The 22975-nt window shown below is 35.5% G+C and overlaps 2 protein-coding genes across 2 annotated transcripts; both read left to right on the forward strand.

Moving 5' to 3' along the window:
* The first annotated feature begins 593 nt into the window (after positions 1-593).
* On the forward strand, positions 594-4163 carry LOC107623282 (NAD(P)-binding Rossmann-fold superfamily protein). Its single transcript, XM_016325482.3, has 10 exons — positions 594-846; positions 948-1065; positions 1164-1252; positions 1337-1392; positions 1482-1537; positions 2279-2372; positions 2800-2879; positions 3101-3143; positions 3333-3424; positions 3683-4163. The coding sequence occupies exons 1-10, from the start codon at positions 791-793 to the stop codon at positions 3860-3862; spliced, it is 864 nt and encodes a 287-aa protein (XP_016180968.1). The 5' UTR covers positions 594-790; the 3' UTR covers positions 3863-4163.
* Positions 4164-6536: 2373 nt separating this feature from the next.
* LOC107621997 (ankyrin repeat-containing protein BDA1-like) lies at positions 6537-8730 on the forward strand. Its single transcript, XM_016323941.3, has 2 exons — positions 6537-7162; positions 7911-8730. Exons 1-2 carry the CDS (start codon positions 6563-6565, stop codon positions 8706-8708), a joined length of 1398 nt encoding a protein of 465 aa, XP_016179427.1. The 5' UTR covers positions 6537-6562; the 3' UTR covers positions 8709-8730.
* The last annotated feature ends 14245 nt before the right edge of the window (positions 8731-22975 follow it).

Below are 22975 nucleotides of genomic sequence, written 5' to 3' on the forward strand. Positions count from 1 at the left end.
TTGTTGAAAGATAGTGAAATTCCATCATTGTTGTTATGGAGATTGGATATAGACTACATTACACTGAGTAGTTGAATCAGGATACATCTGTATGTCATTCTCTTTTTCTCTTTTCTGTTTCTGGTTCTACATTATAAGAGACAATACTAAATTATCTCCTGTTTATTCTATTTTTCCACATTTTTCTGTATCATACATTACTAGTATCTTAGTTTTAGCTCTTAACTCGTCCAGAGATAAAAATAAAGTATCTCTAATCTCTTACTCAAGATAACTCAATAGAATCTAAGTTTAAGAGTAAATTAAAAGAAACCAAAATTCAACTCCTTATTTTTTTAATCACTTATTACTATCAGAATTTTATTTTATTAACTATATGTTGGTAGAAAGATTGTTGCTATTGTTTTTCAAAAAAAAAAAAAAAAAAAAAGCTGACGGTGCATTAAAAAAAAATTGACAAATTATTTTACTATAAAAGATTAAGAGCCAACACTATAAGTTTTTTTTTTTTGGTAATTGAGCCAACACTTTTAGTTAAAAATAAAAAATGGACTAATTGGGCATGGTATTTTGTTTAGGTTGGGCTTATAGTTAGCTGGAGAAGGCGAAGTGAAAAAGAGAGAGGCTGGAATGGAGCCACATATGGTTAGAGACGTGGCAGAAATTAGAGTAGCCATGTGTTCCTGTTGCTTCTTGCTCTAATGCTTCTTCTTCTGCTTCTGCCTTGGTTTACTCTGATTTCAAAACCCAAGCAACGAATCCAGCAAGAGCAGCCACATTCGAGGTTCAAATGAGGACATTAGTCTCTCGATTGATCCATTCCAACCCCTCCTTCTCCAGGCTCAAGTCTCTTTCTCTCTCCCTTTTCCCCTTTTTGGTTCCACGCCGATGGAATTCGCTAATTTATTATTTTTATGCTCACTTGTGTGCTTGTTTTTTCCTTCAAGTGTAACTGCCTCGTCAAAGATCGCCCGAAGTTTCACCACTGATTCCAATCAGGTTGATGAACCCTTCAAGGTCGAAGAAGCTGAAACGGTAAACATACCTCCGCCCCCAACAGACAAGGTATTCATTCTATTCTACTACCGGGATTTATTTTCACTCTATTTTACTTAATTTCGTGTGTGTAAGTGTAACCTAATATGTGCTCAATGCAATTCAAGTTGCTTGTGTTGGGAGGCAATGGATTTGTTGGCTCACATATTTGTAGAGAAGCCTTAGATCGCGGTTTATCCGTTGCCAGTCTTAGCAGGTTCCAAATCCCACTTTCATTCCCATTAGAATTGTTTGTTTGGTGCAATTTCATGCCACTCACTTTGTGTTTTACTTGTTGCAGGTCTGGCAGGTCATCCTTGCATGATTCATGGGCTACCAATGTCATCTGGTATAAAGGTCTGCTTTTCACTTTCTTTATTTTCCTTTTGGACTCTGCATTTTTCACGGTGCTATTATGGATATCTCAATTGTTTTTGTGTAAACAGGGAACCTCCTGTCGGGTGATTCGTTGAAAGAAGCTCTCAATGGGGTCACTGCTGTCGTAAGTTTTCACTTATCTTGTTAAAATGCCTAGTAAATACAGATAATCATAAGTAAGAGGAAGCTCAAAGCCAACTCTGTAATTACTTTTATGTTGCTTTTTTGTTTTCTTCAATCTGTTTGGTGCCAATCACCTCTGTTTTGATCAATTTTTTATAGCAGTGTGGCTCAGATATCCAATACCAACCACTCTAGTTTCTAAACAGAGAAATATGTGCAGTTCTTTTTTTATATTCAAGTGTTTATTTGAGTCCTGGAGAAACAGTCGGGTTGTCACCGTGTGATGTCAAGATCACGGTTTCAAGTCCTGGAATTAGTCTCACTGATGTAATTATCAGTTAGGATACCTATATTACACCCTTTGGATGCAGTCCTTTCTTGGACCTTACCGCATTAATGCGGGATGCTTGTGCACCGGGCTGTCCTTTCTTCTTGTAAAAGGATTTTCTATTGTAGGGTGTAGCAAACTAGTAGACACAACTGAACAGTTTTAGAGGATGTTTAACTAAGTACGAATACAATCGTGAATCACAATAATGGGGTGTGAGTAGTGGGTCCTGACTTTGGATAGCAAAGGGAAGGGGGAAGCGGGTATAAGTAGTACTCTTAAAAAGAAGATGAAGATGCTCATAGTTTGAAATGGAAAGGAGAAGTCAATGTTGTGATCATGCTTTATCTTTTTCTTCTTTGGTTTTCCTCATGATTCATATGTTCATTGTGCTAATTATGTTTCTTTCCTAAGATCTCATGTGTTGGCGGTTTTGGCTCCAACTCATACATGTACAAAATTAACGGAACTGCTAACATCAATGCAATTAGAGCAGCTGCAGATCAAGGTAATTGAAGATTCAAAACATTTGTCATTTTTGATATACTTTTAAGTTCTTGCCAACCTTATTTTCTACTTCTATTGCTTTGAGTTGCTGGGTCAATTCCCATGCAATGCAAATATCTTTCTCTTGAGCTTAGAATAAGAATGAAAATGCTACATTCCACTTAAAGAAACATAAATTGAAATAAAAATGATGTACTATTCACAATTGAACTATTGAACTCCAACTGAATATATATACATAACAGTTATTTAATCTTCAACAGATATTACAGGGGTTCATTTTCATCCACTTTCCTATCAGTTACATATAATTCATGCAAAAACTGCTTTCATTATTTGTGGTTGTCTAACTATGCAGTAGTTTTATTTTCCATTTTTAGAGTCCATGTTACTTATTGTTCTTGGATGATTTACACATGGTTTTGCAGGTGTTAAAAGATTCGTCTATATCTCTGCTGCTGACTTTGGCGTAGTTAATTTCTTATTGCGGGGTTATTATGAAGGAAAGGTAATATGTCCAACTCTTCATCATCAAGTATATTTTGAGGAACATATCATCCATTGAAGAAATTTGGCAGAAACTTTTTTTTTCTTGTGGTAAAACTCCGCTGAATAAAATAAAACATATCATATGCTTCTCTTTAGACAAGAGTAAACAAAATTATTTAAATGGTCATTTCCATTTTTTATTTCATGATCCTTAAAATAATATATTGTCTTTTGATGTAGAGAGCTGCTGAAACAGAGCTTCTGACCAGATTTCCTTACGGAGGTAAATTTTCTGTCTTGGCATTACTGAGTGACATTTCATTCTCATCCATCTTTATGGTCTGACTTTTCCAAAGATGTTTCCTTAGTTAAAAAAAAAAAAAAAATCTCCCTTATGCCTGAGAGATCTAGAGGAAGTTTGGCAATAGTTCTCAGTGTGGGGCCTAATGGAACTTCTATGTGCATTTTCCAGGAGTGATTCTGAGACCTGGGTTTATATACGGGACTCGAACTGTTGGGAGCTTGAAGATACCCCTTGGTGCAATTGGGTCTCCAATGGAGATGGTAATTTCATGTTTTTCCCTAGTATTTATGACATTGAGATACCTCCTCCGATCATAAAGTGTGAATAACTTTTGTTCTTTAATCAATTGACATTAGATGTAAGCATCATGGTATTGAAGTTTGAGTCATTGTTTACTAAATTACTAGTATGATTAAAGTTCAGATTTTTCTTGAGCATCAGTATGATTGCATTTATGCCACATTATACATTACTGTCCTCTGGTTCTGAGTGTAATGCAATTCACTTCGAGTATGCAGGTTCTCCAACATGCAAAGCCATTGAGCCAGATCCCACTTGTTGGACCTCTAATGACACCTCCGGTCAATGTTACGTCAGTTGCAAAAGTTGCGGTTAGAGCTGCAACGGACCCTGTTTTCCCTCCCGGTATCATTGATGTTTATGGAATTCAACGGTATAGTCAGCACAAATCAAAGTAGAAATTTTCTTCCCCATTTTTTTTACTTCACTCGGAGCGGTTTGCTTCTACCAGATGCCATCTCTTTCACGGAATAATGTCTGAAAGGCGTGTGTATGTAACCATAGATGTTTCTTTCCGATTTCTTTAGTTTCAGCATTCATAATCTTCTTTTTCAACAAACTCTGTTGCCTGAAGTGGGTTTGAATATACTTTATATCTTGTCAGAGAGAGAGAGAGAGAGAGAGATTTTGATGAACGTAAACGTGTTGTACGCTTTCAAAATTTTCAAGGTAAATAAAACAATCACTTGCTTCACACTTCATGCATAGCCTTCACATTAACTTGTTTTGTTTGATACTTGAATTCAAATTCAAGTACTTGTTCTACTCTCCCCAGAAGTTTCTAGTTTTCTGTTTTCGTTGGTCAATATTCTTTTGGTATTTGATATGAAGTTTCCTGTTTTATAAATTTTGACCGGACGAGCATGGATGATCAACGGAACAAAAACAGAAAGAAAAAAGAAAAAAATGAAATAGCGAGCATAACATTCTTAAACTCTGAAAGAAAATTCAGATTGCGGAAAAATTTAAGCAAAATCGTAGTACATCAACAATGGTATTAAAATGTGAAAAATTCAAGAATACCAAAAAAGAAAAGTGAAAACTACGGGACAAACTGCACAAAATATATCACTATATTTAAAATAATTACATTTTATTATTCTCACATTCTCGCAGCTACGAGTAAAATATATTATGTTCTAGTAAAAGTTCTTAGAGATGTGATCCAAAAATATTGTGTGTATAAACTTGCATCCTATCTTCTTTGAGAATTACTAACACATCATGCAGCTTAATTGTAGTTGCGCTCTCTCAATTTGATCGAATGAAATGAAGGAATCCTTTCTCCTACTTTACTCTCAATATGAGCAAAATGCTGAACTATTACGAAAAAGATTACCGTAAATTTTCCTTAACATGGTCGGTATTTTAATATGTTGCACATGTTACACAATAATTGTACTGTTAAAATAGTGTACTTTCCTTCTTTCTCATCACTTTTTACTGTGCATAAATCAATTAAGGTGGGCTATTTTTTGTTTTTGGTTGGTTTGCATGAGAGGACCCCACAAATTGGTCAGGTAATCTTGTTTAGTCAATTCACAAAAGGAAAGCTAGCGAAATTCATCAAAGCCACTCTTTTTTAGTTTTTTATGATCTTTTCTAAAATTCATGATATTATATTTTGTTTTTTTCGATTTTAACTGATCTCTTATCTTCAATACTGTTTTCAATTTGCCTATGATTTGAAGTAGACAAACTGTAGTTAGTTGAAGCTGGCATTAGTTTCAGTTCATCATTCTTGATTCTGTTTCAATTTTAAACTCATATTGCAAGAGAACCAGAATCATTCACTGATAATCCAACAATAATATCATTTTTTCTTTTAATTCTTCTCCACCATCATAGGAGTGTAATGGAAATGCTTTAAAAAGTTTCAAAGAAGTACGTCCAAGAAGAAGATAAGGATCAAATCTCGGTGGAACTAATGAAAGACCACAACTACATGGATGCAATGCCTTCGACGTAATTGACCAAATTCACAAGAACGTTAAACTCACGGTGGCTGGAGGATTAAAATTGGAAAATGAGAAAAAAGAGAACGAATCGAAATTCCCAAGAAACGAATGTGTAAGGATAAAATTTATAAGAAAAAATACAGGTAGACAATAAGTTTAGTAAACAATGCAGTAATGCATACAGTAACCTTCCTTCTCCACTTATGATTTCTGTAGGAGAGTAACGTGTTTTTACTTTATTAGAGTAATTTTTGAAGTTTATTGTTCACATTATTTACGAAAGTTATTGTCTACTTAACAAAATCGAATTTATAAATATTTTTATAAATATTATTTCAGGAAGGAAAGGTTACCGGTATCCCTCTATACCAAATCATTGGTCAAAGTTCACTCACTGTTTCTGATAGCAAAGGCATGTGAGTGTGACCTCGCGAATAAAATTCGTGTGAGGGTTGATGATTATAATCTCTTTTTGTTTTTGTTTTTGTTTTTTTTTTTCACTTTTTTACTTTATGAATTGTTAATTTCACTGTACTGTGACAATCCACAAAGTAAAAATTTCATCCATTATTTTTTAAATAATCCCAGTCCAGTCATGACTCATGAAGTTAAACTTGGTGAATTGAATTTGACTTGATTGAAGACCTAGTATAGTATTACCTCCAATGATGACTATTATTGAATGAATATCCCCACAAGGATATTGGTCATACTATAGAAATTTGAAAGTTCATTTGACTTTCACATACCCCAATTTCCTAGCAGATCCTAGGAAAGCAAGGCACAAGAATGATTCCAACCGCATACCATGCTCCATCCGCACGTGTGCCTACGTGTCAGGGTCACTTGTCAGTAGCGAAGCTGATATGAAAATTCATACGAACGTTGCATGATAACTTCAAAGTGGAAAAACACACGACTTATGAAACACGCGCACATACTATTACTAACAAACTGAATATATATATATAGTCAAAACAAGAACGTATAGACTCAGCAATGATCACATCATCATGTTTTGTGGGGTCAAAATAAAAGTAAACGGCGGCACGCCATTTCTTCAAATAGGATCCATTCTTCATCATAGGCTTCTATTTCCATCCGTATTGTTTCCTTCTTCTTTAGATCATTAACGAAACAATGAATGAGACATTGAATGTGGCAGCACAAATGGGAGACATAGACTTGCTCTACAAGCTTCTTCAGGTGGATCCATATCTCTTGGACCGCATTGCTTCCGTACCATTCATCAATACACCTCTGCATTTTGCAGCCTCCGCGGGTCAAACCAGTTTTGCCACTGAGATCATGAGACTGAAGCCTATCTTTGCATGGAAGCTGAACCTGTATGGGTTTAGCCCCGTGCACCTTGCATTACAGAACGGAAACTACAGAACGGTGTGCAGATTTATAGACATCAACAAAGACCTTGTCCGGGTCAAGGGAAGAGAGGGACTCACACCTTTGCATTTAGCGACTAAGATTGGGCAAACCGATCTTGTAGCGAGATTCTTGTCGGCTTGCTCAGGTTCCATTGAAGATGTGAATGTGGGGAGTGAGACTGCTTTGCATATGGCGGTTAAATATAAGCAGCTTGAGGCTCTTGAGGTTCTGGTCGGCTGGGTTCGTAGGAGTTGCCACAAGTGTGCTCACGCAACAGAGAAACGGGTACTTAATTGGGCGGACGATAAAGGCAACACCGTTCTCCACCTTGCACTTCTCAAAGCCTTACCACCACAGGTAGGTAGAATTTTTCCACAACAATTTTTCATCACCTAAAAAAAGTTTGGTTGTTCATAGAACATTTCACATGTTTGATTAAAATATTAGCTAAAAATTCTTTTTTTTTTTATAAAATTAATAATTAATTAATAATGTTTAAAAATATGAGTTAAAAATATTAATTATATTACATATATACTAAAATCAACTATCAAAATCAGTTACTAGTATAAAATATATGTTAGAAATATAAAATATATATTAAAAATAAGCTACACAACCCATGTATTTATATGTAAATATATAATGAATGATTTTGATAACTAATTTTAATATTCAGATAATATTTTTGTAAAAATATATTATTAGATTACTATACTAATGAATTGGGATGGAGACTAAAATTGTTAACGAAAAATAATAAATTCTAAATAAATATATGTATTATTTAATTAATTTATAATATATATTTTATATTAATATTTAATTTTAGTATATATTTAATATTAGAAAAAATTTAAGGACTAACAATTTTATTAAATTCTGGTAAGCATGTAACTATGAGAAGAAAAGTAAGTAATTCTATACCATTGGATAAAATCTCACACCATTAAAAACATGATTGATAACTACTATGGTTACAAATCACAAAAATTGTTGGTCTCTTAACCTTCTCATCTTAAAATATTATTTAATAATTTTTAACTATTAATTTAATATAAATATGACTGCACGAGAATGCTAACTTTAATAATATTTTTTTCAGACGGTTAGATTGTTGATAGACAGCAACATTGACTTAAACATCAAGAATTTAGAGGGCTCAACAGCTTTAGACATTGTGGAGAACAATCAAAGGCAACAAGTTAACACTGCAGATATCACTCAGATCAGGGACATGTTAGTTAGAGGGGGAGCTTTACGCGCCACCTCACTCGCCATCACACCCCTGGAAGAAGACCTAAGATCAAGAATCACTTTCCACGAGAGAGTAGCAATCTACATCACGCGCCTCAGAAGGCGAATCTCAAACGACACGCGCAACGCCCTCTTAGTAGTGGCGATACTCTTCGCAACAAGCACCTACGAAGCCGCAATTAACCCCCCCGGCGGAGTGTACCAGGCGGAGGCCAAATCTCCACCATCTCCACCACCACCTTCGAGCAAGTTCAGCATCCCTTTCAGGCTTAACCATCATCATCATAATAACAATGTTGGTGCTGGGAAAGCGGTGATGAGGGTTCAAGATTTCATTTGGTTCTGGTCATTTAACACGTGCGCTTTTTATCTATCGATTTTGATGATATGTTTGTTAATGCCGAGAGGGCGTGTTAGTGTTATAGTGGCTTCTCCGCTGTTTCTATTCTGTGGTTGCTATATGTTCTCCATGCTCGTTATTTCGCCAAGCTGTAAATTGGGCATAGCAGCTGTGGCTCTACCATGCATTCTTTTGGTTTTGAACTTTTGGGGAGGTTCGGTATACATTCGATTATCCAAAAAGCTCAAAAGATATCGTTCTAAACAGGAAGATGGATCTAGATTCTCAGGAGGAAACAAATGGTGATCACATCTTTTTTTTTGGTGACTAAATGGTGATCACATCTATTAACAAAGAAAAAAAAACGTATATATGTATTTTATTTTTTCTTTAATTAACCTCTTTTTTTAAACCATTTTTGTGATTGTAACATAACAGAGATATCCGTTATAAATTGACTCAGTTTATTGTGGTTTTGCTAATTAACATTTTTAATTACTAACCATACATAAAAAATAAATAAAATCTATTTTTTTCATTATTAAAATTAACCAATATATATTTATGTATATCAACTGTATTACGTATATATTAAAATCCACCATTAAATTTAATTATTAGTATATAATATATATTGAAAATAAGTTAAAAGATACATATATAATGATTGATTTTAATGTAAATATAATATTTTTATAAATAAATATATTTATAATTTAAATTTTTTATATTTTATTTTATTTTAATAATTAATTTAGATAATTAATTTTAATATATAAATAAATAGTTGAAAACTAAATTCTTAATTTTATAATATATCACTAAAAACTAAAAAAGAAAGATTCAAAGACAGTGATAGCGTAGTAGCATGCATATTATATATTCTGCTAAGAGTTAAAATTGAATTACGTGGAATATTAGAGGATAGAGGATATGTAGTGTAAGAGTTCGGATTTTCGAAAATTAAATATAATTAAAAAATTATTTATTATAGATAGATTTATAGATAATTTGATTTTTATTATAGACGAATTTTTGGTTAACAACAGATTTTATTTTTTTGTAAAAGTTTTGTCGAAAATTACTTACCGACATATTTTTTTTATCAGTAATTTATCCATAGATTTATTTTTGTTATCGATAAAATTTTTTTCAGTAATGGTCCCCTTTCGCTAAAAAATTGTCAAATTTTTCGATAGATTTTCTGTCGGTAAGTTACCGACGGATTTGTTCCCATTACCAACGGATTTTTTTTTTGGTAATTGTCACTACTATTTCGCTTAATCGTCCGATTTTTCGACAGATTTTTCGTTGGTAACTAGCGTCAGATTTTTTGACAGATTTTTTGTCGATAATTGGAGCTTTGGAAAACATTTCCAAACTCTGAATACAGATGGAAAATTCGTCTATAAGCTAAAACATAATTTTTTTTAGATTTTTTCATTGCAAAATAGACCTGTTTTCATGTAAAATAAATATAAATTTAATAAAGACAAATTTTCATCTAACTTATATTCGAACATTTATAATATTTTAAAAAATAAACATGTTCATCGTATTATCAAACTAAAAGAGAATTACCATAAACAAGCAAGTTAATTCAAGGTTTAATTACTCTGTTGGTCCCTATAGTTTCACCAAATTTTTAATTAGGTTCCTATACTTTTTTTCCTTTCAATTGGAAGTTAACTGAGTATTTCTTTGCAAATTGAAGGTATTTATAATTAAAAATTTAATTAAATTTTTGACCGCATGTGTTTTGGTAAAAATATTATATTAATTTTAATATTTTTAACATTAAAAGGTCGTAATTACAAAATTAAAAGTAGTGTAGGGACCCAATTGAAAAGAAAAAAGTATAGGGACCTAATTAAAAATTTGGTGAAACTATATGGACCAATAGAGTAATTAAACCTTAATTCAAAACATAAATAAAGTGTATTGATACATCAACTATAATCGTCATTGTATAATCATACTAAAACTATCAACTATAGTCCTCAGTGTCATATTCATCCTCATTATCATCATAGTCCTCATTCGAAGAGATTAACGGTGGCGGCGACTAGGAGTGGCAACACTATCCGAACCCGCGGGTACCCACCCCGCCCCTACCCGTTCGGGGCGGGTTTTAACGGGGAGGGTTCTTAGGCGGGGCAGGGCGGGGTCGGGTTTAGGCTAAACCCGCCCCTACCCGCCCCAGTATATATAATATATGTAATATATATAAAATAATTAATAAAATGATTAATAATATTATATCATATTTTAATTTATGTTATGTATGTAAATGATGGTTATATAATTTTTAAAATTTAATTTTATTTGTTGGATTTAATAATTATATGGGCGGGTAGGGGCGAGGCAAGTACCCGCAAGAACGGGTTAGGATTTAACATTTTACTACCCGCGGGTAGAAACGGAACGGGTTCGATGCGTGTTTTTGTACGGCGGGACGGGGTCAGGTAGAGCAAAAATCCGCCCCGTTGCCACCCCTAGCGGCGACAGTGGTTGTAAAACAACACTAAAACTATAAGTCTAACATACAAAGAACAAAATCTTTTTATCAGTATTATTGCCTAATGTTATTTCTGTGAAGATATTTATTCAATCATAAATAATGATATTTAGAAGCATTTACATAATTATTAGTAAAAATTTGTACCGATATGACTTGTACCCAATTTCTGTATCAAATGTCCATACTACAAAGATAAAAAATATAATTAAATCAGTAATATAACATGAATCAGAATAGATCAATTGAATGTAAAAAATACAGAGTTAAACCTGAAATATCTTGTCAATTTTTTAATATGTTTTTCTTTCAATTAGAAGTACTTTTTTCTCCAAAAAAAACCTACCCAAGTTATCATCAACTATAAGAGAATTGAGGCAGCAGAAAAATTTTATTGATTGATTATCAATTTAAAACAAATGTCCATTCATAATGCAGAACACTTAATGAGAATATGGTGCTAACAGGACATACTAACCAAACAATGACCCTTGCATGCTGGAATCTTCAGCGGCAGACTGCTTGGCAACAAGTAAATGTGTCGAAATTCAGCACCTGATAATAGAAATGAATAGCAATAAACAAAAACAGAGTTATATGAAGAAACCAACAAACAACCAATTAACTAGCCAATGTTGATCAACAATCTCTAAGACTCACACCTGCACATCATCTAAGAATCCATTTCCAGATTCGCCATCAACCACTATCATCTTGTTCCCAACCACTATAATAATACCTCAATTCAATTAGTACCTAACAACAAAATTTTCACAAAATACACTAAGAAGAAGAAGAAAATTACATACATTGGATCTAGGAGTTTGTTTATCCCCTACAATTGACAAGACCATCCAATTATCTGAGGTGGTTGATTGTGGTTGAGATGAAGTGTGGCTGTTCCTTCTTCTCCTTCATCTTCACCCTGAAATGAATAAAAGCAAACAAGCTTAAGACTTTATATATTGCTGAAATGAATAAAAGCAAAAAAGAAAATTACTACATTGGTGGTTCCATTTCGTTTGGGGTTCCTGACGGGACTCCTAATTCCCTGAGTTGAGTCAGAAAGCTGCACCTTCAATCTACATTGCAGTACACGTTCAAGTTTAACACATTAATTAATTGAAGCAAACTTGAAAAGAAAGAGGGGTTTTGGTGCGACGACGAGAGAAACCGAACATTTCGATAAAGGATTTGTTTCTTCTGATGAGGCAAGTGGCAATCAGCAAGTGAAGAAGGAAAACAAGAGAAAACGATTGCTGGTTGTTAAGGGTTATGGTGGATGAACAACATTCTTTAATTTAATGAATGAGTATTAATTGATAAAGCAAGTGGCATGGTGAGAAGAGTGAGTGAGACAAAAACTCATAGCAGTGAGGTCACTCTTTTCTTCCGCATATTATGGATTCTCTTCTCTTCTCTTTACTTCACTTCCTAATCAGTAATAATTGAATAATAATCATGTGGGACACAAAAACAAATGCACCAATAAACAATCAAATACCTCCTTATAATGTTAATTCGTTCCTCATTCTGGCGTCAACCTGCAGATTGTTGTGCATGTAAAAACAAGAAAATGATCAAAACATAAATGTAAAATGTAATCACCAATTACCACGTATAAATTCTTCAACTCTTGAACATTTTAGATAGCCAAAGAAGTCGAGAATCACCAACTACCACATACACTCCTACAAAATATTGAAGAAAATGAAATATGCTCTACAAGACTAAACTAAGAAACAGAAAGATTCAAAATATTGAACATAGAGGTGACCCAACCTATAATTAAAAAACGCAAACATTTTCAGAAGTTTAGTGTAATAGAAGTTTAGTGTAGTAGAATCCTGGTGTAAAAGTTTACTGTAATAGAATTACAATAATAATAATACTCTTCCATAGTTTTCAACTTATCTTATCAAAGCCTTATAATAAGTTAAATAAGAAAGCTGGGAATCGAGTCCCAGCATATATATTGGAATAGTATCAATAATAATAATAATAATTTTAGTTTCTTACTTCATAAACTCATATAATCTTTTTCTTTAGAATTCTATATTATCCAAAGTTGCAATCACAATTCAGTGCGCTCAATCATAACATTAGAAAACTCTTTGAGGGTTCGGACATCAAACATTTTAGACAGTATTTAAAAGAATTTATTCACGTGAAAATGAAAATAGCTAAGATTTAGATAAATATTATACTAAACTATTTAATCAAAAATACAATATGATCAAACAGTTTAATTTTCAGCAAAAAAAAAAAAAAAAAAACAATGATGATGATGATGCATTGGAAATGACTAAGACTAGAAATAGATATTGAGATTTTAGTAAACTAATTCTGGATGGATTAGTTGAACCTTAGATTTGAACTTTGGTTAAGTTAGAGATTAGAATTGTTTAGTGGGTCCATGTTTCTTTATATAGTCTCTATTTGAAACTATTATCTTATTGGGAACCTTCGAGTTCTCATTCGTCATAAATTTTCTGTTTTTTAGATGTAGGGTGTGACACACTTCGTTGAGAGTGTGGGATTCTATTTGGTGAAGCGAAAAAGACTCTTTTAAACTTTATTTTGATCTATTTAGAATTTTTTCCGCATTTGAGATCTTCATTGTATATTTCCTCTTAGAGATTTTTCTTTGGAAAAACAGGATTTTTATTTTGTATATTTTTCTGGTTTTGTAATATTCTCGTCGGCCTTTTCTTCGCGGATCGAGACTAGTGACTTTTATGTATCTTATTCCGAAACTTATGTGTGTGTGTGTATATATATATATATATATATATATATATATATATATATGTTTGCTTCTGTATATGACATTTCTTACGTTATCATTTTGTGTGTGAATGTCGGTGCTCGATTTTGTTTATTGATGGTTTTCAGTGGCTAAGAGAAGGGGGGGTTGAATCTTAGCCCATTTTTTCGCTTGATAACACTTGCTGGTCTTTGAAACAACTTCTGGAGACTTTGTGCCTTTTTGTCTCATAACCAGCCACGAGACTTTTTCTTTTGTCTCGTACCCAGCCACAAGACTTTTCTTTTTGTCTCGTCGATCAGCACGAGATATTTTTCAGTTTTATCTTCTGTGCAGCAGAAACAGAAATGGAGTAGAAGAGAGAGAAAATTACACCCAGATATATCCTGGTTCAGCTGCTAAGTGCAGTGCAGCCTACATCCAGTCTCCATCACAACAATAATGAAATTTCACTATAATCATCTTTGATTAAAAACACCAATTCTCCCTAGGAACTACCCTTCCTATCCGGGACAAGTCCAGAATCTAAACCCAATCCTGAACTTGACTTGGTTACTACCAAGCTTTCACTGCTAAGTGCTAACCCAACTTGCAAGGGGATTCCCACAGAATCATGAAACACAACACAGATGTACAAAGGACCTCTAAGGACATCTATGGCTTTTTCTTTTAATTTTGCACTCTCTGCCTTTTTCCGCTCTATGACTTTTTCATTACAAACCTCACTGTTTGTCTTTTTTCATGAGACTCAAGACAGAAAAAATTAAACAGAAAAATTACAAAACAGAATACATTGAAGGAGAAGAAATTCTGTTAGCTTAGGTAGCTCTGAGAATCCTGTACTTTGCACTCTCATTCATTTCTCCTTAAATCAAACCTTGACTGTTCATCCTTATTTATAGGGAGAAGCCTCCAAGGTTGAAACCAAACAAACCAAGCTAATATTCTTCTTCTTCAAAACAGAACCGGTTCGGCCAGAGAGAGAGAAGAGATAACCCATGCAAAACCTAACATGCAATTACCTCTAGTCCTTCCTTGGTCACCAATCTTCATCAATCCGAGCCCTCCATCCTTGCCTTGCTCTCCAAGATGGATTCCTGGTCCTTGATGCTTCATGATGATGACAACTTCATCTGCTCCAATCTCTGCCTTTTCCATCACGTAGCCACTGTAGCTACCTCCTGTGGTGGTTAAGCAGAATCAGAGACAAGCCATCCCTCCAAGAATCTTCTTCTCTGATCGAGATCTTCTTTTCTATTTTTGGGTATGGAGAAGCCAAGATCTCTTCACCAAATCTTACCACAAGTGTTGAGAATCTTAGCCACAGCATACTTTTAGTTTTCTTTTTCTTGCCATCATTGTGATGGTCTTGTTGCTTGCACTTTCTTCTTTTCGGTGGCTCAATGTTTCTTCCATAGCTTGCTGTGTAATGACCGAGAACAAGAAGAAAGGTAAGAAAGAGAGGAGAGAGAAATTTGAACACTAACTAATGGATTTTGATGAAGTAAATTAAATTTCTACTTCCCTTGCATTAGGTAGCGTACAGCATGATGATGTCCATCAAATCAAGGACCAATTCTCTCTCATGTTTCCAATGCATGTATTAACTTTACTTTAATGAAATTTGAATTCCATATTATGAAAGAATGAGATCCGTTGGAAGCAATAAAATTTTGCTTTCTTAGCTTAATGGTTTTGGACCAGCAAGCTTGCCTTCAAGCAATTTAATTTTGGGCTTAGTTTAACATGGTTCTGCCCCAATTAATCACAAATTGCTTCAACCACTTAATATACCATACTTTGAACAAAGCTAGATACTTAAAAGCACATTGGGCTTGCAGTAATAAATCAAACTGGCCCAATAAAATAATTCAGCCAACATAATCATATTTAACATCAAGGCTGAAGGTGAGATGCATATATGGGCTTGCAACAGTTTTCCTTTATTTTTGGCCCAATTAAAATATGCATAAACAAAATAATCAATTAATACATATGAATAAAAAACAAATTGATATTTTTGTAATTTAATTAAATTAATAATATTTGTTTATCATCAAATTAAATTTAGAGTTTTCCAAACTTATCAATCTCCCCCTTGATGACAAACATTATTAAAATTAAAATGAAAAGAGACTAGAGTTTAGAATATTGAGTACTCCCTTTGAAGATTAGTATTCCTTCCCTTTTCCAATTGTCACAAGGCTCCCCCTTAATGTATGCTATTTTACCAAGGGAAGCTTTATACCTGTAACTTTAGAAATCAAGCTTAGGCAACTATGTTATTCAACATATTAATTTTGAGATGTTGAATGCTTGATTTATGAGCAGAATTGGATGACAAACAAAAACTCTTTTGTTATCATAAAAGTGATTTTTCTGCTCAAGCACATACAAAACAATTAGGTACAAACAAAAATTAATGTTTCTTGAAGCTGCTTTTCAAGCTATTTTAAAAATATTTTCCACTTAATAAATCAGAGCAAATTAATCATAGCATGAAAAATATATCTAATCAAGTATGATCATCTCAAATCATATCAACTATCAAACTTCATGTTTATATCACAGCTTAAAGGAACTGCCAAAAAATAAATCCAAAACAGCAAATATTTTATCAAGGTAAGTCAAATGCATCACAAACCCGGCAAACAAACATTTTACCAAGATAAATAAAATAAATTACAAGCATCAAGCAACAGCACTTAAGATAGAACGGATGCCTTATCAAACATATCATCACAACATGATATTGAAACTTGAAACAAGCAAGATCATGAATCCTCAAAAGGATTTCATCCCTTGTTTTGTTAATTGAACATATCATCACAACATGATATTGAAACTTGAAACAAGGAAGATCATGAATCCTCAAAAGGATTTCATCTCCTGTTTTGTTAATTTCAATTTTCAGCATTTCTCCCCCTTTTGGCATCAAGGGGCACCTGCAAAAGATGACATAAAAAAACAGAATATCCAAAATATATCCAAAATGTCAGGAGTGTTTCATAGTGTCATATGTCTATAGTACCAAAATAAACTACTACAGTTTTCAGATTGAGCCATCATAAGCCAAATATCAATAAACAGAAAAGAAACAGAGATTAATCATCAGATAAGTAGAATTCAGATTCCTCAGCCTCCACTTCACTAGCAGCACCCAACTCCTCCTCAAGGCTCTGCAACATGAGTCCTACCCGATCTTTGCACCTCATCCACGCCCTCTCATTTTCATAGGCTTGCTTACGAGCTGCCTTATGGGATTGTACCATCAGCTCCGACATGTTGGAGAATTCAGTGAGAATTTCTTTGATGGATTCAGTGGTTTTGGAAAACTCAGGCCGACTTTCAAACTCATTATCCGAGGCTGCTGATTTCTTCCCCTTGGTTCCCTTCGTAGCTCCTCCTCCTTTGATCATAGATACCTTATTTTCTACAGCTTCATTTAGGAGATTAATTTTAAAAAATTCAAAGATACTTGTTAAAAATATGCCATAAGGCAGATTCGCCTTTTTGGTGCTCTTAACTGATTTCGACATGTGTCTGATCATAAGGTAACTAAATGATATAGGAGTAGATGTAACAAGAGTAAATAGTATGAGAGAGTCAGAAAATGTTACTCTATTATGGGAGCCACTTTGAGGGGTCAGGATGTGGGTGATGATCCTGTGAAGCAGGGAGTTGGTAGGACCGAGTGCTTTGTGGGTAGGAATAGTGCCGTCCAAGCCAGATAGATTTTCACAAATATGTTGCAAGACGATTTTGTACGTGACCCCGACTTGGGAGTCCCACTTCTCAGTCATATAAGCTCTTGGCCCTTCCTCTTTATAGCCGAGAGCAGTCCTAATAGTCTTAGAGTTCAATGTTATGAAAACCTTCTTGACATAGGAGTGGATAGTGCCATCTATCAATCGCATGTTGGCATAAAACTCACGGACTAAACCGGGGTAGACCGGTTTCTAGATGTGGAGCAGTGGTGTCCAGTGAAGAAGTTCAAACAGAGAAGAGATTGATCCCTTTGTTGGTGAGTGAGTCAAGATTGACGAGATAGGTGGAACAAAGGTGGCATTTTTCCAATACCTCTTTGTGAAATTCATAGGAGGCACAAGAGTTGAACTTTGCCGGATCAAAATGTGAATGTAATCGGTTGAACTTGTTTTTGAAATCTAATGACTCCAAGTTTGCTGGCTCCTTGGTGTCATGCAAGGCGAACCCCTTTGTCTTCTGGGTACTCCGTCCGGGTGTGGTCCTCTTTGGTGGTGATTGCGGTGGTGATGGAATGGGTGAAGTGTGTGATTCTTCTTCTTCCGCTACGGAAACCTTCTCCTTCTTTTTCCTTGAAGATGTCTTCGTGGCTATTACTTTCCTCCTCATGGTGTCTGTGTGTTTGGATGGTGGTGAGGGAGAAGACGAAGAGGTAGAATGGATATGTATGTGGGTGTGAGTTTGAGGTGTGGAAGGTTTTTTAGAGAAGAGGATTCTTTCACTTTTTCTAGGGGCAGTTTTCTTTTTCATGATAAAGAAAATGGAGAAGTGGAATATGAAGAGATGAAGAGAACCGAATTGAGTGAGGGAGAAGGGAGGTTAGGGGCACATTAAATGTGGAGTGGAGAGAGAATTGAAGGGAGTTTAAATGACCATTAGTGGGCGGTTATTAACCAAGAGAGTTTCCTTTTATTTGAAATAAACTGAAAAGTGGTTTCTGGTGCGCAGAAATCGTGACGGTTCCATTCCTTGGTAACGGCGCTAAAAACTCAATACGCACGTTCATGATCTTAGTTCTTTGTCACAACTTCGCACAACTAACCAGCAAGTGCACTGGGTCGTCCAAGTAATAAACCTTACGTGAGTAAGGGTCGATCCCACGGAGATTGTCGGCTTGAAGCAAGCTATGGTCACCTTGTAAATCTCAGTCAGGCGGATTCAATTGATTATAGAGATTTAATAATTAAAAAGATAAATAAAACGTAAAATAAAGATAGTGATACTTATGTAATTCATTGGTGAGAATTTCAGATAAGCGTATAGAGATGCGTTCGTTCCTCCTGAATCTCTGCTTTCCTATTGTCTTCATCCAATCATTCATACTCCTCTCTATGGCAAGCTGTATGTTAGGTATCACCATTGTCAATGGCTACATCCTGTCCTCTCAGTAAAAATGGTCCAATGCGCTGTCACTGCATGGCTAATCATCTGTCGGTTCTCGATCATGCTGGAATAGGATCCATTGATCCTTTTGCGTCTGTCACTACGCCCAGCACTCGTGAGTTTGAAGCTCGTTGCAGCCATCCCTTCCCAGATCCTACTCGGAATACCACAGACAAGGTTTAGACTTTCCGGATCTCAAGAATGGCCGTCCATGGATTCTAACTTATACCACGAGGACTCTCATTAAGGAATCCCAGAGATACTCATTCAATCTAAGGTAGCACGGAAGTGGTTGTCAGGCACGCGTTCATAGGTTGGGAATGATGATGACTGTCACGATCATCACATTCATATTGAAGTGCGAATGAATATCTTAGAATCGGAATAAGCTTGAATTGAATAGAAAAAACAATAGTACTTTGTATTAATTCATGAGGAACAGCAGAGCTCCACACCTTAATCTATGGTGTGTAAAAACTCTACCGTTGAAAATACATAAGTGATGAAGGTCCAGGCATGGCCGAATGGCCAGCCCCCAAACGTGATCTAAAGATGAAACTAAAGATGTTCCAAAAAAGATCTCTAAATACAATAGTAAAAAGTCCTATTTATGCTAAACTAGTTACTAGGGTTTACAGAAATGAGTAAATGATGCAGAAATCCACTTCTGGGGCCCACTTGGTGTGTGCTTGGGCTGAGCATTGAGCTTTACACGTGTAGAGGCTTCTCTTGGAGTTGAACGCCAGTTTGTAGCCTATTTCTGGCGTTTAACTCCACTTTGCAACCTGTTTCTGGCGTTTAACTCCAGAATGCAGCATGCAACTGGCGTTGAAAGCCAGTTTGCGTCGTCTAAACTCAGGCAAAGTATGGACTATTATATATTGCTAGAAAGCCCTGGATTTCTACTTTCCAACGCAATTGAGAGCGCACCATTTGGAGTTCTGTAGCTCCAGAAAATCCACTTTGAGTGCAGGGAGTTCAGAATCCAACAGCATCTGCAGTCCTTCTTCAACCTCTGAATCTGATTTTTGCTCAAGTCTCTCAATTTCAGCCAGAAAATACCTGAAATCACAAAAAAACACACAAACTCATAGTAATGTCCAGAAATGTGATTTTTATTTAAAAACTAATAAAAATATACTAAAAACTAACTAAATTATACTGAAAACTATGTAAAAATAATGCCAAAAAGCGTATAAATTATCCGCTCATCACAACACCAAACTTAAATTGTTGCTTGTCCCCAAGAAATTGAAATTCAAATACGATAAAAAGAAGAAAATATACTATAGATTCCAAAATATCAATGAAACTTAGCTCCAATCAGATGAGCGGGACTTGTAGCTTTTTGCCTCTTGAATAGTTTTGGCATCTCACTTTATCCATTGAAGTTCAGAATGATTGGCATCTATAGGAACTCAGAGTTCAGATAGTGTTATTGATTCTCCTAGTTCAGTATGTTGATTCTTGAACACAGCTACTTTATGAGTCTTGGCCGTGGCCCTAAGCACTTTGTTTTCCAGTATTACCACCGGATACATAAATGCCACAGACACATAACTGGGTGAACCTTTTCAGATTGTGACTCAGCTTTGCTAAAGTCCCCAATTAGAGGTGTCCAGGGTTCTTAAGCACACTCTTTTTTTGCTTTGGACCTTGACTTTAACCGCTCAGTCTCAAGTTTTCACTTGACACCTTCACGCCACAAGCACATGGTTAGGGACAGCTTGGTTTAGCCGCTTAGGCCAGGATTTTATTCCTTTAGGCCCTCCTATCTACTAATGCTCAAAGCCTTGGATCCTTTTTATTTACCCTTGCCTTTTGGTTTTAAGGGCTATTGGCTTTTTGCTCTTGCCTTTTGGTTTAAAGAGCTTTTGGCTTTTTCTGCTTGCTTTTTCTTTTTCTATTTTTTTTCGCCATTTTTTTCTCTCCTTTTTTTTGCAAGCTTTTGTATTCACTGCTTTTTCTTGCTTCAAGAATCATTTTTATAATTTTTCAGATTATCAAATAACATTTCTCCTTTTTCCTTATTCTTCAAGAGCCAACATATTTAACATTCATAAACATCAAATTCAAAAGACACATGCACTGTTCAAGCATTCATTCAGAAAATAAAAAGTATTGTCACCACATCAAAATAATTAAACTAGTTTCAAGGATGAATTCGAAACCCTGTACTTCTTGTTCTTTTGTAATTAAAACATTTTTCATTTAAGAGAGGTGATGGAGTCATAGGACATTCATAGCTTTAAGACATAGACACTTAAACACTAATGATCATCTAGTAAAGACACAAAATTAATTAAACATGAAGCATGGAAACCGAAAACAGAAAATAAATAGACAAGGAGATTAAGGAATGAGTCCACCTTAGTGAGGGTGGCGTCTTCCTCTTCTTGAAGGACCAATGGTGCTTTTGAGCTCCTTTATGTCTCTTCCTTGTCTTTGTTGCTCCTCCCTCATAGCTCTTTGATCTTCTATAATTTCATGGAGGATGATGGAATGCTCTTGGTGCTCCACCCTTAGTTGTCCCATATTGGAACTTAATTTTCCTAGGGAGGTGTTGATTTGCTCCCAATAGTTTTGTGGAGGAAAGTGCATCCCCTGAGGCATCTCAGGGATTTCATGGTGAGGAATTTCCTCATACTCTTGTTGAGGTCCATGATCTCTTATTTGCTCCATCATTTTCTTAGTGATGGGCTTGTCCTCTTCAATGAGGATGTCTCCCTCTATGTCAATTCCAACTGAATTGCAGAGGTGGCATATGAGGTGAGGAAAGGCTAACCTTGCCCAAGTAGAGGACTTGTCAGCCACCTTGTAAAGTTCTTGAGGTATAATCTCATGAACTTCCACCTCCTCTCCAATCATGATACTATAGATCATGATGGCCCGGTCTATAGTAACTTCAGACCGGTTACTAGTAGGAATGATTGAGCGTTGAATGAACTCTAGCCATCCCCTAGCCACTGGTTTGAGGTCATGCCTTCTTAATTGAACCGGCTTGCCTCTTGAGTCAATTTTCCATTGAGCTCCTTCCTCACATATGTCTATGAGGACTTGGTCCAACCTTTGATCAAAGTTGACCCTTCTTGTGTAGAGGCGTGCGTTCTCTTCCATCATTGGCAAGTTGAACGCCAGCCTTACATTTTCCGGACTGAAATCTAAGTATTTTTCCCGAACCATGGTGAGCCAATGCTTTGGATTCGGGTTCACACTTTGATCATGGTTCCTAGTGACCCATGCGTTTGCATAGAACTCTTGAACCATTAAGATCCCGACTTGTTGAATGGGGTTGGTGAGAACTTCCCAACCTCTTCTTTGGATCTCAAGTCAGATCTCCGGATACTCATTCTTTTTGAGCTTGAAAGGAACCTCAGGGATCACTTTTTTCTTGGCCACAACTTCATAGAAGTGGTCTTGATAGACCTTTGAGATGAATCTCTCCATCTCCCATGACTCAGAGGTGGAAGCAATTGCCTTCCCTTTCCTTTTTCTAGAGATTTCTCTGGCCTTAGGTGCCATAAATGGTTATGAAAAAACAAAAAGCTATGCTTTTACCACACCAAACTTAAAATGTTTGCTCATCCCCGAGTAACAGAAGAAAGAAAGTAGTAGAAGAAGAAGAGAAATGGAGGAGAGAGAGAGAGGGGTGTATTCGGCCAAGGGGAAGAAGAGAGGGTTGTGTTGTGTGAAAATGAAGAAGGAATAAGGGGTTTATATAGGAGTGTGGGGAGGGTTAGGGGTTCGGCCATTAGGGTTGGGTTTGGGAGGGAAAATAGTTTGAATTTTGAAGGTAGGTGGGGTTTATGGGGAAGAGAGGGTGGATGTGAGTGGTGAAGAGGTGATGGGAAAGAGTGATTGAGGTGATTGGTGAAGGGCATTTGGGAAAGAGAGTTATGAAAAGGTGTGAAGAGGAGAGAAGAAGATGTGGGGATCCTGTGGGGTCAAGGACTTAACATCCCTGCTCCAATTAGGCATGTGAAATGCCCTTGCTGTGCAATCCTGGCGTTTAACGCCAGACTGCTGCCTGTTTCTGGCATTTAACGCCAGACAGATGCTTGTTTCTGGCGTTTAAATGCCAGACTGCTCTCCTCCAGGGTGTGCTATTTTCAATGCTGTTTTTCATTCTGTTTTTGATTT

The sequence above is a fragment of the Arachis ipaensis genome, chromosome B10, assembly GCF_059453495.1.
Source record: "Arachis ipaensis isolate K30076 ecotype BB chromosome B10, ASM5945349v1, whole genome shotgun sequence".
Classification (NCBI taxonomy): Eukaryota; Viridiplantae; Streptophyta; class Magnoliopsida; order Fabales; family Fabaceae; genus Arachis; species Arachis ipaensis.

Excerpts from the sequence above, each read along its gene's own strand:
- LOC107623282 (XM_016325482.3), top strand. The coding sequence starts at position 791 with ATGAGGACATTAGTCTCTCGATTGATCCATTCCAACCCCTCCTTCTCC. Across the intron at positions 1,393-1,481 it reads CAATGTCATCTGGTATAAAG|GGAACCTCCTGTCGGGTGAT; the intron begins GTCTGCTTTTCA and ends TTGTGTAAACAG. Across the intron at positions 3,425-3,682 it reads TTGGGTCTCCAATGGAGATG|GTTCTCCAACATGCAAAGCC; the intron begins GTAATTTCATGT and ends TCGAGTATGCAG.
- LOC107621997 (XM_016323941.3), top strand. The coding sequence starts at position 6,563 with ATGAATGAGACATTGAATGTGGCAGCACAAATGGGAGACATAGACTTG. Across the intron at positions 7,163-7,910 it reads TCAAAGCCTTACCACCACAG|ACGGTTAGATTGTTGATAGA; the intron begins GTAGGTAGAATT and ends TATTTTTTTCAG.